General features: G+C 38.7%; 1 protein-coding gene across 3 annotated transcripts in view; it reads right to left on the bottom strand.

Annotated features, from left to right (window-relative positions):
- Positions 1-1,725: 1,725 nt before the first annotated feature.
- pkig (protein kinase (cAMP-dependent, catalytic) inhibitor gamma) overlaps positions 1,726-19,411 on the bottom strand; it is a 39,952-nt gene continuing 22,266 nt past the window's right edge. For all 3 annotated transcript variants that reach the window (XM_055187756.2, XM_055187755.2, XM_055187757.2), the window contains 2 exons: positions 11,024-11,202; positions 1,726-2,472 (listed from right to left, as the gene is read on the bottom strand). In XM_055187756.2, coding sequence (XP_055043731.1) covers positions 2,390-2,472; positions 11,024-11,174 — 234 coding nt within the window. In that variant the 5' untranslated portion in view covers positions 11,175-11,202 and the 3' untranslated portion in view covers positions 1,726-2,389. The remainder of the gene's footprint in view (positions 2,473-11,023; positions 11,203-19,411) is intronic.

Here is a 19,411-nt window from a genome sequence, read left to right as displayed (position 1 = left end):
TGTAATTGCATTAAAGGGACACTCCACTTTCTTGAAAATAGGCTCATTTTCCAGCTCCCCTAGAGTTAAACTTTTGGTTTTTACCATTTTGGAATCCATTCAGCTGATCTCATGGCGCTAACACTTTTAGCATAGCTTAGGACAATCCATTTAATCCGATTAGACCATTAGCATCACGCCTAAAAAAAAATCAAAGAGTTTGGATATTTTTCCTATTTAAAACTTGATTCTTCTGTAGTTACATCGTGTACTAAAACCAACAGAAAATTAAAAGTTGCAATTTTCTAGACAGATATGATTAGGAACTATACTCTCATTGTTGCGTAATAATCAAGGACTTTGCTGCTGTAACATAGCTGCAGGAGGTGCAATGATTTTACACAGCACCTGAAAATAGTCCCCTTAGTATCTTTCAATAGCAGGGGACTCTGATTTGATCATTTCAGCTCTATTGACACTTTAAAGCCACGCTATGTAGGATTTTTACCACCAGATGTTGCTATTAAACATTTTTACATGACTTGTTTTGAATGCTTGATTCTGTTTGGCCAGTCGAGACATTTGCAGGTTTGTTATTCCCAGACAACAACCACTCAAAACTATTAACACACGGTAACCCAGATGCTGCAAATCATTTTGACCAGTAGTTTAATATTACACAAAACTTAAATATAAATATGGGTGATTCTTGCGAAATTAGACTGATGAGGTGTCATGAAACATTTTGATAAAAAAGTAAATGCAAAGTAAGAGTATTAATAAGAAGCATACAGTTTCAAACATCTCTTCATGTACTATTTGGCACATGATTTTAAACTACATCATACAAACCAATTTTGTTGTTTTTTCGACATTTAAGGGGAAATTTTTCATTACCGCAACGTGTCCATGACTGGATTTGGGTTCTTTGACATGGAAATATTTATAATTAAAAATCTAAAAAATAAAAAGCTTCAGTGCATTTTATACTATAAACATTTACAGTAAAGAAACATGTGCTATTTGGTGATCATTGGTAAATGTAGAGACAATAATAAGCAATATAAATGTGTCCACAAAAAAATTCTCATCCTCCGCAACAATTTTCAGTCATTGTTTAGCCCTCAAAGAACTAACATTTAAAAAAATAGTTGGAAGGGACATAATTGACTGTGACACTCAAGATGGCTACCAGGTAAGCAGTTCTTATTTTTTCTCTCCAGATAAAAGTTGAAATTTTGACAATAGACAACTTTTTAGTTCTCATTACCGAAACATGAGTTTGTAAATGTAATATCATGTTGCGGTAAGATAATTTTTTATAATGATAATGTAAAAATGTAAATAATTTTATAGGAAATATTTTTTAAATCCTCTAAAAATAATGGTTATAGTAAGTTAAGACCTTAATCTTATATGTGCAAAAAAAAAAAAAAATCTGATGCTGGACACCTTTTAAGTCTTGATTTTGTGAAGAATCACCCAACTGCATTAAATAAATCACACTGTGCTAGTGGGTTTGGGATATTTTATTAAAAAACCTTATATATTGTGGCTTCAAGAGTCTCAAATATTCAATTTGTGTACTCAAGGAACACTAAAGGGGTACTGAAAAGTTATTTAGGTACTAAAAGAAAGTATCTCAGATAGCTGAAAGGCCATCTAGAGATTTTGCAGAGGGTTCTGGTCAGTGAATGAATGTTTTATTTTTTTAGTGTACAATCATTTATGACACTGAAAGCAAAATAGTTATTTAGGTTTATTCTGAGGTACTTCCATTTATAGTCACAATATAAATGCCATGTGTTTCAACGAGTGTTTTTTCAGGAGTTTGACAAAAACCACAACAGTGCCACGAGCAGAAAGCAATAACTCAAGATACTACATAAATATTGTTAATTATATTACGCGTGTATTACAGTATATAATGAAGTATAGAAACAAAAATCATCAGGGAACATTTTAGAATTACTTCCTATACCCACACCTGCTTCAACTGTAGTGGTTATTGTTTAATAAAAAAAAGTAAAATTGAGAAATCAGCCATGAGCTGTTGAACTGTAACAAAAGGCTATATTTGGTAGTCTTTATATAGTATACAGTAGCTCGTGTTCAAACTGAACAGTTAAAGTTTAGGATGGAAATATATCAAAACTCCTGTGCTTCTGTTGGACCTCACAGTATTCCCTCATCATCAAGTTGATCCATCCCATGTGGCGGTGTTTGCAAAGGCAGTGTCGTCGCCTGTCTCTTAGGCACTCAACAGCAGGCAATAGGTTAACCTCCACATTAAAGGCAGTCTATGAGAGGAGCTCTTCAATGCTGCCTAATGAGCAAAGATAAGGAGAATTTGTGATAAGGGCAGGAGAGAACTCCCAGGCTTTTCTCTCCTCAAGGTCATTCTTGATCTTTACGATGGACCCTCTTTTCCCTGATTGTCCTGGCTGCCGGATGCCTCTGCTTCGGGGGCTGAAGGTCCGGAAGCATCTCCCTCTATAAGACACAGACAACCTTTACTCCAGTGTTATTTGTGAATGTTATTTATTTGTACAATGACCATTAATATTGAACATTAAACATTTTCTATACACAAAGCTCAATTTTCTTAGCATTTTTCTGTTCTGTTTTGCCGTGGCGGCCCGTGACTGCTTCTTTCGAGGGGCGCAAATTCTAAATGTGTGTTTGTTGCGTCATGTGAACCATGTGCATCACGTGTCTTGGCAAAATAAGTGCCTGCTGCACACGCGTCAAAACCGTTTATGATAAAAGAGACACTTACGTTCACAAAATACACGCAAGACACTCCCTTAACAGTAAACTCTGATTACGCATGAGTAAGGGTGTCACGATTTCGATTTTAAATCGAAATCGATCGAAATTAAGTCACAGCTTCGAACTTCGAATTAAAAAATGGGATCGTCGATGCTGCCACGCCCTCATTTCACGTCTGTTCGGCTTGCCAAGCGAGGAAAAAACTCTCAGAGAGTTTCTGTCCTGCATAAAGCGATCATATTTTAAACACGAGGGATGTATGGCTACAACTCCTTGAAATGCATATCATAAACAGGATTAACAGTGATCTGACTTTGGACAGAGCGCAGCTCTCTGCACGTGCGCGATAGTGAGGGAGGCGCAAAGATGCAGCGGGTTATATTAAACAAAAGGATAGTTTGCCTCAGCTTGCATGAAACTCATAAAACTGAACAAATACATAAGGATTACTACTTTAGTTTATGTTCAGACTTCGGACAGATGCGAGAGCGCGTGCAAGTGAGACAGAGAGAAGCGCAGCTGCTTATGATGCTGGATTTATTTCAGATGCTATGAGTCCAAGACACACGCATTAAGTCCATGTGCATTAAGTCCATGTTAGAGACTATTATTTCATCCGCAACCGCATAACAAAACTCATCATCCGTCCACCATCCATCCGCAACGTTTCTGACCAGTTTTCAAAACCGCACCCGCCCGCCATCCGCTGACTGGACGATGCAAGACGCTGCTGATGACAGCCGCGAGACTAGAAAGCTCTAGAATATCAGCAGTGAACTCCGTCTCCGATCGGCGCACAGAGACAAAAATAAATAAATAAATAGCATAAATTAAACGCACGAATTACATAGCCTGCACTGGTGTCATCCTGATTTACCACTTTGTAAAATTGATTCCAGGCAACCCTTTTCTGACATTCTATTTCCTTTGTTTTTAATTCTCATTTTTTGAGTTTGCCACGTACCTCCTTCGCTGGCGTTGATAAGAGCTGTGTCAAAATGCATCCTCATTTCTCCGCGCTGTTAATGATAGAACGAATGGATCCTTAACAGCTGATATCCCAAACAATTAAAAGCTTTATTAAATAAAAGTGTGTATTTATTAGAAAACTTTTTCTTGTCACTGTTTTAGTATTATAAGTTATGTTTTGTGTTAATATTATTCTGTTTATGTTGCGTATATTTCTAGGTTGATTATTTGATATACTGTTGTTGAATAGTTTAATCTACATCAATGTGTCATATGTTCTAAAATAAATTAATATTTTTCTGATTACATATTTATTTTAATAAGTCAGAATTGTCTCTGCTGTTTTCTGCTGACAGGCGCGGTGGACGCTACTGGGGGCGTGTGCAGGTGACGCAAATTGTGGGTCCTCAGAAGGCTAGACCGTCTCATTTCAGTTCTCTTCTTGAACTTCTGTGGCTGCCACTATGAAAGGCAGAGAGGTCGCATGCTTAGAAGGACACAGCTAATAACAAGCAGTCGACCGAATTTAATAAAAATAGTATTTTTCGTCACGTCATCCGCCCGATCCATGTAACTGCCAACCGCGCATAGTCCATGTGTGTGCAAGAAGGAATTCTCTCTCTACAAGCTCTCGCGTTAAGTGAAGCCCACAAACCCCTATGCGAGTTGTGCAATCTGCATGTTAATGTTAAAGTATTATAATAATAATAATAAATAATGGCATATCATTTTTGTCTAAATTATATGCCATATAAAAAAATATGTAAAAATCGAGAATCGGATCGAATCGTGACCTTAGAATCGAAAATGTAATCGAATCGAGGATTTGGAGAATCGTGACACCCCTACGCATGAGATTATGCGAGTATCTGGCAAATGCGATCTTCTCTTTTATCATAAACCCTTTGGACGCGTCTGCAGCAGGCACTTGTTTTGACGGGGCACGTGATGCACGGGGATCGCTCGACGCGCCGAACACATATTTTGAAATGACGAAACACACAGATGATGGGCTACATACATGTTGTGACGAACTTCGCATCGAGTTCCCCCAAATAAAGAAGTCACCGGCCACCACTTTTATTTGACAGGATATATCAGTCATGACCATCAGATGTTTATAAACTATTGTCTGATAGTGTGAAAAATTGCTTTTACCGACCGATTCTGATTGTTGGCCGATATATTGGTGCATCTCTAGTTGAAATCCTGGTCATGTGCACATTGCTGTCTGCCTTTATAGTTATATAGTAAAATAAACACTAAAGGTTATCTATACAATTATACAAGAAGTAAACAGATGTCAACAGCACATTTCAAAACAGGTATGGGATGTACAGGGTTCCCACTCTAAGCCAGATGTAATTCCCTGACTTTCACAGACTAAAAAGCTACATTTCCTGACCTATAATGGATGGAAAAGCATCTTAAAATGTACAGTTTCCTGGCATGTTTTCCTTAGTTAACAGGTACAGGTGACTGCATTTGACTTAAAGGAACAGTATGTAGGATTGTGGCCAAAACTGGTACTGCAATCACAAAACTTGTGGCTAAAACTGGTACTGCAATCACACAACTGGTGGCTAATACACAACATGACAACATAAACATCAGTTGAGGGCTGCAACTCCACTTTTTAAATGACAATATCCTGGCCAGACCTCTGTTGTCAGTGATATAAGTATTTGAAATGAAAATTATTTCTTAATTTATAGTGACATATCAGGGCTATTTTATGATTAATTGATAAAAAAAAACTTCTTACATACTGTTCCTTTAAAGGCGGGGTGCATGATCTCTGAAAGCCAATGTTGACATTTGAAAATCACCTAAACAAACACAACCCTACCCCAATGGAATCTGGACCTTCTTTTGATAGACCCGCCCCACAAATACGCAACCCACGTAACAATGTAGGTTAGTAGACATGCCCTTTATTGCTGATTGGCTACAAGTGTTTTGGTACTCAGCCCGACTCCCTGTTCCAAAGCGTTTTTCCAAAATCACATACCCGCATTTAAGTGACTGCCAGTTGACAAGCGAGAAGGGGATAATATAAGTGCCGCATGTAGGGATGAGGTTTTTTTTGTAGGCAAAACCCGGAAGCGAGTTAGCATTTTAGAACTTCCGGTTTCATCATCCCATCAAGTCAATGTTTTTTTAATGGGGTTTTGTTTAAACTCCTTGCGGTGGTTTCCTGGACAGATTAGATTAATCTAGGACTAGGCATAAGTTATATAAGGATCATTTAAGCAGTTTGTTCAAACCTTTTAAAGGATAATTCCGGTATTCAACACTTTGAGTCTCATTTCTGGTTTGTTTTGGATGAACTACAGTGATGGACACTGAAATTTTGACAATGGGTCGTGTCCTGACTCTTCAGAATGGAAGTCAATGGCCATGCACAAACATGTCACCAAAACAACACCCAACTTTCATTTTCAAAACTGTGCCACCCACCGAGCGGCCCGTGGTGTTTGTTGATGACCAAAAAGTAGTGTAGCAAAATACAGTTTATGTGGTGTTTTATTTGGCATTTTGTAAAATTCCATTGACTTCTCTTGGAAGACTCATTGGTCGCTGATATATCACTCTGCCGCCGGAAACGGAAAAGGTGTCTGTTTACATGTGGTTGTAGTTTTTTCGCTCAGTTTCTCTCAGAATAAATTTTTCCCATATTTGATGGCTTAGGTTTGAAGTTGAGCTCGATTGTGACTGTCTATACGCTAGACACAGATTTCCATTCAGCGTCCTTGTCCAAAGTGGTTGTCGCCATCAAGTGGTCGGGAGTGTGCTAACGCTTCAGACTCAAATATAGTGCGGAAGTATATACATGGTTGTGAGGTATCTGAAAAAAGTTCCACTATAGTAAACAACACGGATTGAAATCATACATTGCGCCGATATATTTGTTTTTAATCATCAACGAACACCATGAACCACTCGGTGAGTAGTACAGTTTTGAAAATTAATGAATGTTACATGTTGTTTTAATGACATGTTTGTGCATGGCCCTTGACTTCCATTCTGACTCTTCTAAACGAGTCAAAAAGTCAAGACACGACCCATTGTCAAAACTTCAGTGTCCATCACTGTAGTTCATCCAAAACAAACCAGAAATGAGACTCAGTGTTAAATACCGTAATTATAAGCAGAAAAATTCCATGACTTGGATGAAAAAATATATAATTTCCTGACTTTCAAAATGTCTGGAATAGACCTTTTAAAATTCCATGATATTCCAGAAATTAAATGACCCGTGGGAACCCTGTTTGAAACAGGCCTGTATGATACGGCATATATTTGACCATATTTATAAATCGAAAGTGTTTATGTTGCTCATGGTAGAGGATTGTGTCAGAAACGCCAACGTTATGTATTTGATTCCTAAGGAATCGGATAAAATGTATTCCTTGAATGCACTGAATGTTGGTAAAGATAAATGCAAGTCTATAAAATACATTGTTATCTACTTTTAGTGATATAAAAAAGAAAAAAAAAGGTGGATATAAATGTAATAATTCCTTTATAAACTGTTTCATCGGATGCACGCGTGTTGTTGCGGCTTACGTGTCTGGAAGGAACTTAATTTCCGGTCTCTGTTTGTTTAATAGTCTGGCTAGTGGCTAAAATGAACTCTGGAACAAATACCTTGTCGAAAATAACTAATGTTTTGTTTTCTAAAGACGAGGGGAGACGGGGATCATGGATCATCGCTACGTAAAAGCGAGGTTTGGGAGCTGATCTGTAGTTAAGACCGTATACATTATATAGTACACATTCTACACAGTTACATTAGTTTTTGATACGCTTTAGCTATGATTTGAACTAAGGTAATCTACTTCTTATTTTGCTTGTAATCAGAAATTATCTACTCTAAAAGACTTTTCTTTGCCGAAGTTTACCGGAAGTTACGTTTGTTCCACGAAAGCCGCTTGTTTATGTTGTTACTGCTGAAACCATCTATACATAAATGTTTCAGTTGTGTTGTTCAGAAACTTTGAATGCAATCATAAAGAGATCAGGTCATTCCCAGCTAGACTTTAAAGAGTTGAAAAGCATACAGGCTGTTTCTCTTTTGTCAGGATTTATTAAATATTTCTGCAGTATATTCCCCAGCTACATTCTTCGTCATGGAAGTTTCAGGTTATTTCATAGTTCAAATTCTTGGCTCCATTTTATTACTAAGGAAATTAGGTCAAATAGAGACAGATGTGACTTTTCGTTTCAATAAGCAGGAGTCGAAAAGTTCCCATACGAATAGGAAACAGTCAAGGAAGCAGTTATTGTTAAGAGGGCTGATAATATATCTTTGTTAGTCTTGACAGCCTCTATTTTACACAACCAAACCTACTTGGTGCTCATCATAGACACTGTGACCTTAAAGTACTGTACAGGTCCTGGATATGAAAGTAAGAGTCAGTGTGAAAGAAAATCTGGTGAGTTTTGGCTCATATTCTTTTGTGAATGATCCCTGTGATGTCAAAAGTATTAACGTCTTATCTTATTCACAAAGCAAGTCATTACTGGGGTCATACTGATGCAGTGCAGCATAATAAATACGGCCTAAGAGCCTTACGGCTATCAAGAGGCATTATCAGTTCTTTCGTCACATAAGAAGCACTAGCTTTACAAAATCACTAATGTGAATTACTGGCGCAAGAGTTTGTATTTCCTAAAGGAAGATCCAGGGCAAAACATAAAAAGAAGAATGAAACAGCACCATTTGGTTTACCAAAACTAAGTTACTGGGTTGATCATGTTAACATTTTCTAGGTTGATAGAAGCAATGAGGGCCCAAGTATAGCACTTAAGCAACACTAAAGAGTTTTTGCTCTTTGCTCCGCCTACAGGTTGGAAGCAGAATTGTCCATTACCACTGTCGTATATAATTTAGCCTACTGCAGCAAAGCTGGCTCTGATTGGATTGTAGGTCTGCCGTAAAGCAATTTTTTGTAGTTTTTTACTCGAACTACAGGACCGCGACCCGACGGTTCGAAACTTCTTTAGTACGGTTTTGGCCGATAGAGGGCTGCAAAGCGAATGTAAAGGGGCCGTTAAGCCTGTTTCGGGTGTATGAATGACTGAAACTTTTTTTAAATCTTTATTTTAAGGTAAAAAAAACCCTTTAGTGTTGCTTTAAACGTGGAAGAGTGAAATTTTCTGGATATGTTCCTTTTAAATGTATAAACAAACAATTTATCAAATGAAAGAGCTGCTTTCCTCGGCTTTCAAACCAAAAAAATAAAATGTTTCATCCTATTTTCATTTGTTCTCTTTTTATCACCTCTCAAATATGGGTAGGTTTCTTTAAAAAATAAAAAATTTTCTGCAAAAAACTGAGATAATTGCATTTTTGTAAAGGACTTTTGTTAAAGGAATAGTCTACCCTTTTGCCATATAATGCGTGCACTATACAGCGCGTTGTGAATGTGTTAGCATTTAGCCTAGACCCATTCATTCCTATGGTACCAAAAAAAAAAAAGGTTTATTTTGTGGCACCATACTTACTAGTATAAAGGGCGATCTATAGTCGTGCGCAGGTCCCACGGCGTAGCTACGGCGCAGGCTATCCGTAGCCTGTGCGTAGCCTGACGCGCACCTCACAAAATTTCTAACAGCGCGTCGGGTCTACGCGGACCGTAAGTGCTGTGATTGGTCCACCAGAACCCCTCCCGTCAGGTAAAAAAAAACTGCGTCATAGGTATTTCCGTTTGAGACGGTGAAAACAAAGATGAGCCAAGTTGAGGAGTGATTTAACTCAAACTGAAACATAAGTCGCTGTTTATTTACTTCCATCATTGCTGGTCTTCTCAAATTATACACAACAAGTTGCTATTTCTTCTTCGTTTGTGGGTTTACTTGCTTAGCTTCTTCTTCTGTGATGACTTCTGCTGCTACTGTGGTTACACGCGTGATTACTGCCAACCAGCGGTTTCGCGTGTGTTTGCACGTCGACGCGGACGGCGACGCACAAGTATAAATGAAAACCGACGCGGAACCTACGCCGTCGCTGCTACGCCGTAGGACCTACGCACGACTATAAATCGCCCTTAACTCCTCATGTAACAGTCTTTAAATAGGGAAAACACGGAAGTGTTTGGTGGCTTCCCTGTTTGGTACCATAGGAATGAATGGGTCTAGGCTAAATGCTAACACATTCACGAGGCGCTGTACAGTGCACGCATTGAAAAAAGATAGATATGTATTAATTTGTCTAAGTTGAGGTAATAACATAGTTTAATATGGCAAAAGGGTAGACTATTCCTTTAAAGATCAGATTCAGAATACAGTTTTTACTGTTTTTAACTCTTTAGTAAATGCTTGAGTGTTTTATAAGTTGAGTTAGATTGCCACCTAGTGGTAGGGCTGTCACAATGATTAAATAATCATCTCACCGCGATTGTTTGACCTCATCGCGATTATTTCAGATCACCGCAATGATTGCACATCTCTCTAAAAAACACAAGGAGGCGCTGCAGTGCCTGTATAAACGAGACAGTATCAGATTATGTGTTATGTGTATTAATATTTACTGCCAGGTAAACCTTGCAAAAGAGTTAATTTCAACACAACAATGTGTGAAAATTATTTCAGGAACAAACAAACAAAATGTATGAGAATTAAATGTCAAAGGAATAAACAGTCAATTAATTGTCATAATCGCCAAAGCCCTAAAACAGGCAATTAACCATCATAATCGACACAATTTATTACACAATTAACCGTCAACCAAATTTCACAATCGTGACAGCCCTACCTAGTGGATAATAGCAGAAATAGGGATTGCCATAAAAACTTGTCATTGGCAGGGAAAGAGTTAATATTCAAATGGCTCTTCTGTGGTGTCAAAAACCCCACTGATGCATCAAAAGTGGCTCAATGAATGAAATCACACATTTCAGCTTTAAAGGGATAGTTCGGCCAAAAATGATATTAAACCCATGATTTACTCACCAAGTTTTAAATGTGGATATTTCTACAACGAAACTGCGCGGATTACCTTTAGAAGGACTTTGGTTATCATCGTATAGCCGTTATGATTTATTTTGTGAAGGATGGATGCACACTTTTTCGACTTGAAGGTTGTGGACCCCATAACTTCACATTTGATTAACTGAAAGATCTAAAACATTTTCTAAAATAACTGAAAATGTCATCGTCTGAAAAATGATGGACATATGCATCTCTGACGGCTTCGGGTTGAGTAAATCATGGGTTAAATATAATTTTTGGCCGAACTCTCTCTTTAAATACCATTTAAATAGCACATCAGAGCATGATGCACAAAAAATGGACCCACCTGCAGGTTTCAGGTCCATCTGAGCCATGTCTTTGGTAAGTTCACCGGTCCCCACCACCACCGCCTCTCCTGTAATGTCTGGCACTGCGTTTCTGCGACCCGTACGATCACAGTTTATAAACTCTGAATATGACGTCTCAACGTCCATCATCTGCTCACGATATGCCCTCTCATTACACCTGAAGAGAGAGAAACAAGACAGAAAGGTATAGTATTTATTTACAAATGATTAAAAAAGTTTAATTAAAATCTCGTCTGAATGAATCCGCATAATGAGCTCTGATAAGAAAACTAAAGCTTAAGCTTGAGACTCTCACAGTAATACCCATGACAGAACAAGGCGTTTGATGAATTGGAGTAATTATTACTTCAGGGCTTCTATTTCAACGCTAAAGTTAATAGATTCAGCCGTTGAACTCATTTCATGCCCTAATTATATATTAGAGCCAAAAGCATTCAACGTGTGCGGGATTCGTTTCACGCTTGTTTACACTCAAGGTTTCTTTCGAGCACCCCTTGAAAGCTCGCAAATGGAGTCTTGTTGGCACACAAACAAAAGCTAAAACCCCAAGCGATCGATTAGACACTTTTTGGAGCACTTGCTCTATAAGCACAGCTCATCAAATGGCTTTCAGAAAGGCTCGACAGGGGCTGGGTGTTACGCTGAGAGAGAGTAATCTTTCTAGAGACTGTATCGAAAACACATTAGCTACTGATACACAGTGTCTCCTCCTTTCTGTCGACATAAGTCGCATAAAAATTGACCCCGCTCTTTAATCGCACATAAACACATTTATCAATGCATATCATTTATTTCCAAGGAAAATTGCTCCGCCTCCAAAAACGACTTTGATGTCATCAAGCCCACATTTTTCTACAGTCCAGAGTCACATTTTACAATTTCTTCTTGTTAAATATTGTTTCACTTATAGAAATGGCATATAAGGTTATGAATGCAATAAAAACATCTGCACAGCTGCTCCATCTGGATAAAAAAATGTTACAGATTGAAGAGGGGGCAACAGATGCAAAGGGGTATTCCAGAGGAATGCTAGAGGTCGCGGGAAAGGCGCCACACACAAAAAATGCGATGCTATGTGTCTGTAACAGAGGAGGGCTGGTGAGGCAGCAACAGGCAGAGAAAATTGCAGTGTATAAATCATAGTGCAAGACATTCACACGTCTCTGCACCCTCCCAGCTCTCTATCTCCCAACCCTCCTCTTTCTTCTATTTCTTTTTATAGACCTCTATAAATTTTAAATGCCCTTAGGCTATGTTTACGTGACAACGATGTAGTGAAAAGCGGAAAAGTTGCACATTTGCGTTTATGAAATATTTAACGTACACATGACAACAGTGTCAATAAGATATGGGTTTATACAGATCCACGAAAACGCTGCAAGCCTGTGCACATCACGTTCGTCTTCAGTGATAAATAAAAACAATCAAGACTGCTAAAGCATTACGTAGTTTTGTTTCGTGACTCTAGATTATAAAGCAGAAGTGCACCAATGGTCCGATTTACGATTTTACATTTCCTTTGTTGTGTAAGTGTGTATTAGTACACGTTAAAGATATGCAGAAGGTACAAACCCCAAAGCAAACGATGACACGAATTATCGTCTCAAACGTAAATCTCTTTTCTTGGACTACAACAAACACACGGATTGTAGGCAACAACTTAATTCCTCCCTCTTCGAACTCACAGCATGTAAAGGGGGTCGCACACCGGACGCTCAGCGCTGCGCCATTCTAAAAAAATAAATAATCAAACACATTGTTTTCTATGAGTGTATGCACACCGGCGCTAACAGGTGGCGGCTGTCCGGGGCGCCCAGCTGTGACTCAGGAAGTTGCTCAAATCCCTGTCACGCCACTCACATAGTTTAACATTAAATAACATCATATTTGTCCCAAATCATTAACGATTAACATTAGCTGCTAACGTATATTTTGCATTTTAAAGTAGACGTTATCTGACTAACCTCGCACTATTTAATGTGCACTTCCGGTTCTACTATACCTCACAGTTGTCCTAGTCGCGGCTCAACGCGACGCTGAGCTGCGCATCCGGTGTGTAATCCCCTTAAGTTAACCCCGTTAAGGGGGTCGCACACCGGCCGTACAGCTCAGCTCAGGGTCGCGTTTAGGACAACTCGGAGGTATTGTAAACCGGAAGTGCACATTAAATAGTGCGAGCTTCGTCAGATAGCATCTACTTCAAAATGCAAAATATACGTTAGCAGCCAATGTTAATCGTTAATGATTTGGGACAAATATGGTGTTATTTAATGTTAAACTATGTGAGTGGCGCGACAGCAACTTCCTGAGTCACAGCTGGGCGGCGCGGACAGGCGCCAACTGGCGGTACTGAGCTGCACGGCCGGTGTGCGATCCCCTTTAGCATTGCATTGTGCGCGAATCTTTCAAACATGGTAAGGAGCGTCACATTTAATGCTGACATCAGAGGTATTCAGGTCAATCACAACGCCCAGATTAGCTGGATAATCAGGGAGCTTTTCAAATCTGTGCATTTCAGGAAGAGAGTGAAATCTGGAGATACAAAAATGTATGGTATGTGTAAAATAATGAGTTTTTTTTAACCATAAACCATGTGAACACATTGTATTATAACAAATACACGAAATAACATTGTTTTTAGCTATGAAATTGCTCTTTAATAAACGCACTGCAGTATCTTGAGCAGCACAAACACAGTATCATGTAGGCCGCTATTGTTGTTTAGGTTATACTCGCGCATACCTATGGACTGAATTAACACATGTGCATGACGTCACCGTTAACACAGATTCACGGCTACGTTGTTTACACTTAGATGACATGGTGTTGTTATAAAAAACGTGCACTTTGAAACCCATCTTTAAAAGTTTGCATATTCAGGAGGACCCTAAAACGCCGTTGTCAAACACTTTCCTGTTTAAATTGTTGTGTAAACAGCCCGTAACGGCCGGAGTATAGCCTGTTTTTTTACGTGTACGTATGTGAACGTACGCGAACATACCCGCATGGTCGAAGTCTTGCAAAGTATAGTTTATTTGACTCGTACATGTACACAAATGTTTAACACATACGCATTGCGACAAAATGCAACATATCTCCTGGGATACATACTATTCTCCGGGAGGAGGATACGCAACCTAAGCGTACCCAGTACATGCAGTTACGAAAATCTGGCAATGTGCACGTACACTACAGTGCACGCCTACTATTCTGAAGACAAAATTTGCACACAGTAGGCATATATGGACTCTCAAGTATGCATAAAACCAAAAAATACTTCTAGCTTACCGTATTTTTCGGATATAAGTCGCTCCGGAGTATGGGGGGGGGGGGGGGGTGGCACACCAGACCCGCAGCTCAGACGCGTCGTTCTAAACAAATCTAACACATTGTTTTCTATGAGTATACGCACACCGGCGCCGACAGGTTGGCGCCTGTCTGCGGTGTCCAGCTTGGGCTCAGGAAGGTGCTCAAATCCCTGTCGCACCACAGAGCGCCACTCACATAGTTTAACATTAAATAACATCATATTTGTCCCCGATTAACATTGGCTACTAACGTATATTTTGCATTTTGAAGCAGACGCTATCTGACTAAGCTCACGCTATTTAATGTGCACTTTCAGTTTACGATACCTCAGAGTTGTCCTATACGCGACTCGACGGTGCGGTGTGCGACCCCCTTAAATCGCATCAGTCAAAAAATGCATCATGAAGAGGAAAAGAACATATTACATAAGTCGCAGTGGACTATAAGTCGCATTTATTTAGGAAATTATTTTACAAAAATCCAAGGCAAGAACAGACTGGAAAGGCAAGTTATTCAACTAAACAATAGTTTCTTACTCACTCCAAACTTTCTTTCTGTTGCTCGATTACAGTTTTTGACATATAAGTCGCACATGACTATAAGTCGCAGGACTAGCCAAACTATTAAAAAAAAAGTGACTTACAGTCAGGAAAATACGGTAATAGTGCGTACTGCAAATCAGGGGGGTACAATCTGTACAGTTATGTTGATGTCTCAAAATGGGGAGACCAAATGTAGAAATTTGTAGTTTAATAGTTTCTGTGCCCTTGAATAAAAAAATTGAGTTTGTTGTGTTTTGAGGGTGGCACCACCTCCCTGAAATTCTCATTGTGGATCCATGTTGAAATGGTTTGTATTTAAAGGTTAATAATTTATTGTAAAACACCACGGCCATTTTAATCCAGTGCTCCTTGATATGGCACCGTGGACCCTAATAAACTCACCAAGACTCAGTGCCGTACACGATCATGTGCTACATAATCCACCATTATATTCAAGTTGCTCTGCTGTTATTTCTGCACCTGTTTGCTATCATATCACAGCCTGCGCACATTCAACCCAAGCCACTGTTCTTTTTATCAGGCTGAGTCAATAAACAGAACATCTGCCAACACCAGGACACCCGTCACCCGATACGCCCAACTTCACCGTCAACCGGGACCTTCAGAAGCGCGGGCCAAATTCACTTTGACACCAGCTCTGCTGGACGCTATCAAACCGAATCACATTCTCTACAGTAGGTAACGCACACAGAGAGGAGTTATTGTGAACTGAAATGACCAAAGTTGGCAGCGGTCAGGCTGAGGTCACAGAAGCTGACGGAAAACTGGAAGCAGTAGCCTGCACAGAGATGAAGAGACGAATCTAGACAGGGTCACATAAAGTTTAGTCCTCCATTTACCTTTTCGTAGGGAGACCTTCCAAAAAACTCAAGCTGTGCCATTGAAACACACACGTACGCACTGTATCAAATACTTACGAGATGGCATTTAAAGAGTGTTATTATTTTGCAGTTGAATTGCAACCTTGAAGACAAGACAGCGAGACAAAATCTTACTTTGTAACATAAACGTGTATTCATTAAAATCTATTATATGGGTGATTCTCACGAAACCATTGAAACACCACAGCACTAATGATTTTAGCTTTAAAATGTGTAATAGTAACATTAAAAAGCATCAGAATTAACACAATACTGTGTTCTACCTTGCACAATGTGTGATTTCAACATAAGAATTTATAATTGTAAATTTTATCTCATTTTCTGCTGAAATTCTCATTACCGCAATGTGTCCGGCTGTGTTTGAACATGCGTTATGTTGTAATTTAATCAAATTAACACAAAAATATTAGGAAAAAAAATAAATGGATGTTTTGCTAGACTACTTTAGATGACAGAAAAAATATTTACTGAATATTCATGTATAATAATAATGAAGAAAAAATAGGAAAATTATGTGTCCATGCCTGATGTTCTCATCCTCTCCGCAACACTTTTTGAGAATAGTTTAAGCACACATACAGAATTTTAATAAAGTTTGATTTTGAGTGACCAAGAACATGGACCAGTTACTTCAAGATGGCTACCAGGTAAGATCATTTTTTTACAGTTAATTTGAAATATTGTCTTGTCAGAATGCTTACACGACATTTTGATTATCATTACCGCATCAGATGCTTATTAAATGTTAATTTAATTAATAGAAGCATAATACTTTGATTTTAAATGCATGTGTAGAATCTCCAAATTATGTTCTTTCAGTTTGTCATGTCATTTTGAAAATACGTCAGTGTTGATGTTTTCTGACTGTTGCGGTAATGAGATTTTTTAGGACTAATTTTTTAAATTATGTTACAAAAAGTGTTAAATGATAAGTAAAAGTTTTTAAATTAATGTTCCCATTTACTCCAGACTTTGTTTTTCAATGTCTGGTAGGAAAAAAAGTAAATTTAAGCAATTTTTACATTTTCATGCTTGACATGTTTAAAACCAAGTTTTCGTGAGAATCACCCATATATACTGTTGTATTTATGATATTAGTGGCACCAAATGGAAAATAGCTCCCCCTTGTGTTTTAAGAGAAATGTGCAATCACTGTGGTGATCTGAAATCATCACGATGAGGTCAAACAATCGCGATGAACAATTATTTAATCATTGTGACAGCCCTACCTGCCACTGTCCAGTGTTACCTCCCCAAACACAGCGTTTACACCCAACTACACAAATTAAGCTACACACACGGCTTACTGTGTTCCTGTTCATCGAAATGGAATAGTAGAAAGTAATCTAAAAAGTAACTACCAAACAAAATGATAAATCATTTTGATCTTTCTGATTACAAGTGGCTGACATGTTGTCCTTCAGCTTGGGACCCTTTCTATATATAGTGAGGCAAGGGAGGGGATGTTGTGCTTGGCTCAAATGTACAGTGTTTGGTTACTTCCCATTTACTCCTCCAAACGACATTACAATAAAGTTACACTATGGCTCACATCAGTAATCTGATGCGGTGTCTCTTTCATATGGCCCATTTAACTGAAACAATCCCTTGATATGCTAATAGGGTCACACAAGGGAGGAAATCGGGAGTCAGCTGCACCTGTAGGCAGCATTAGAGGACGAATGATGCAGGTGCACAAACCTCATATGCGAGTACATCCTGCAGCGCTCATGGGATCAGCGGCGATGATCTTACAAAAACAACAACTTGAGTGCTGACGCATTTACGATTTGCATGAGTCTGTGTCGCCAGCACTCCCAAACAAATTACAAACTGAGGTTTAGGCTTTATTTAAATATAAACACAACAGGAAGGCTGTGGGGAGTCTTTCATTCTGGATAGATGTTTGGATATGTGAAGCATCCAAACAGTCTGCACAGTACACTAAGTGCATGCACTCGTTTCTCATCTCCATATTAGGACAAATGAAGCCAGATAAAAGAAATCTAGCCCTTAATGATCTGCGGACATCTTTACTGAAAATGAGTCAACGGCTGGTCTAATGTCATTAAAATGGGCACAACATGACTGGATTTGACTTATTTAAGAAGTAAAGTGACACATGCATGTAGATATGCTTTAACATGGTCCACAAAGATAATTTATTTAGTGAAGCAAAAATGGGTCAATCACAGACTGTGAAGATTTTGACATGACGACTATGAGCAAGGTCGGTTTACTCCTCTGTGGTGTTGCTACGAGACTCAAGACTTAAGCTGGAGATCAAGTAGTGTGCCAAAACTGTCCTTTAAGGATCACACAAACTATATCACATATTACGTGAACTACAAGGTCCAAAGACATGCACAATTTTTAACATTGAATAGACAGAACATTAACAACTGCATTTTAATTTACTTTTCAATATATAGTGAAGGTAATTGCATGTGCACAGTAGTTGCAATCCTAAGCATTTGCCTCTCTATCGCCATCTGTGTTTGACACATAAAATAGCAGGTTACTTTAAAGGAAAATACCACAGTTTTTCAATATTTTACTATGTTCTTACATCAACTTAGACAAATTAATATGTACCTATCTTTTTCAATGCGTACACGTAATCTTTGTACAGCACGTCGTGAATGCGTTTGCATTTAGCGTAGGCCTATAGACGGGTTGCACGGTGACGTCACTAACTGGTTGCGCGCGCAACCGAGAGGCAGAAAGAAGAGAAGTGCATTGTGTTGTATGCTAGTAGCGGTGTCTGTAAGTCAAAATGCCAAGGAATTTTTGCGTGGAAAATAGTACCAACAGAGTCAGTGCTGGGTGCCTGATGTTAACATACCAGTAGATGCGACTATTACGTTACTAGCATTATAATTATAACATTATAATTCGTACATGTATCACAGTAACACTGCAAAAATAAAGACAGAAAAACAGATCCAACTAAAATCAAGTCTTATTTATATACAAACAATAAAGAACGCTTCAATAATTAAGGTTGTTGCAGTAGCGGATCAGCTCACCAATCGGGCTTTCTGCCTCCTGGATGCGCGCGCACCCTGCAATGTTTGTAAACTTGCAACCCCTCTATTCATTCCTTAAGATCCAAATAGGGATTCATTTAAAAGGAAAACACCACCATTTTTACCATGTTCTTACCTCAACATAGACAAATTAATACATACCTTTTTTCAATGCGTACACTTATTTATCTTTGTACAGCGTGTCATGAATGTGTTAGCATTTAGCCTAGCCCCATTCATTCCTTAGGATCCAAACAGGGATGAATTTAGAAGCCAACAAATACTTCCATGTCTTCACTATTTAAAGACTGTTACATGAGTAGTTACACGAGTAAGTATGGTGGCACAAAATAAGAAGTGGCGATTTTTTAAGTGGATAAAAAATGAGAACTATATTGTTTGGCGGAAGAGCACTTCATTTGCATCACTCCTGACTACTCCCCCTCTCGCACAAACTTTCGTCAATATTACTGAGCCCGAGGTCGAAGTGATGCAAACTAGGTGCTCTTCCGCCATACAATATAGTTCTCATTTTTTATCTGCTTAAAAAATCACCACGTTTTATTTCGTGCCACTGTACTTAC

Source organism: Misgurnus anguillicaudatus, chromosome 13 (assembly GCF_027580225.2).
Source record: "Misgurnus anguillicaudatus chromosome 13, ASM2758022v2, whole genome shotgun sequence".
Lineage (NCBI taxonomy): Eukaryota > Metazoa > Chordata > Actinopteri > Cypriniformes > Cobitidae > Misgurnus > Misgurnus anguillicaudatus.
The sequence above is the reverse complement of the archived record's forward strand: the minus strand, read 5'-3'. Positions and strand labels throughout refer to the sequence as shown.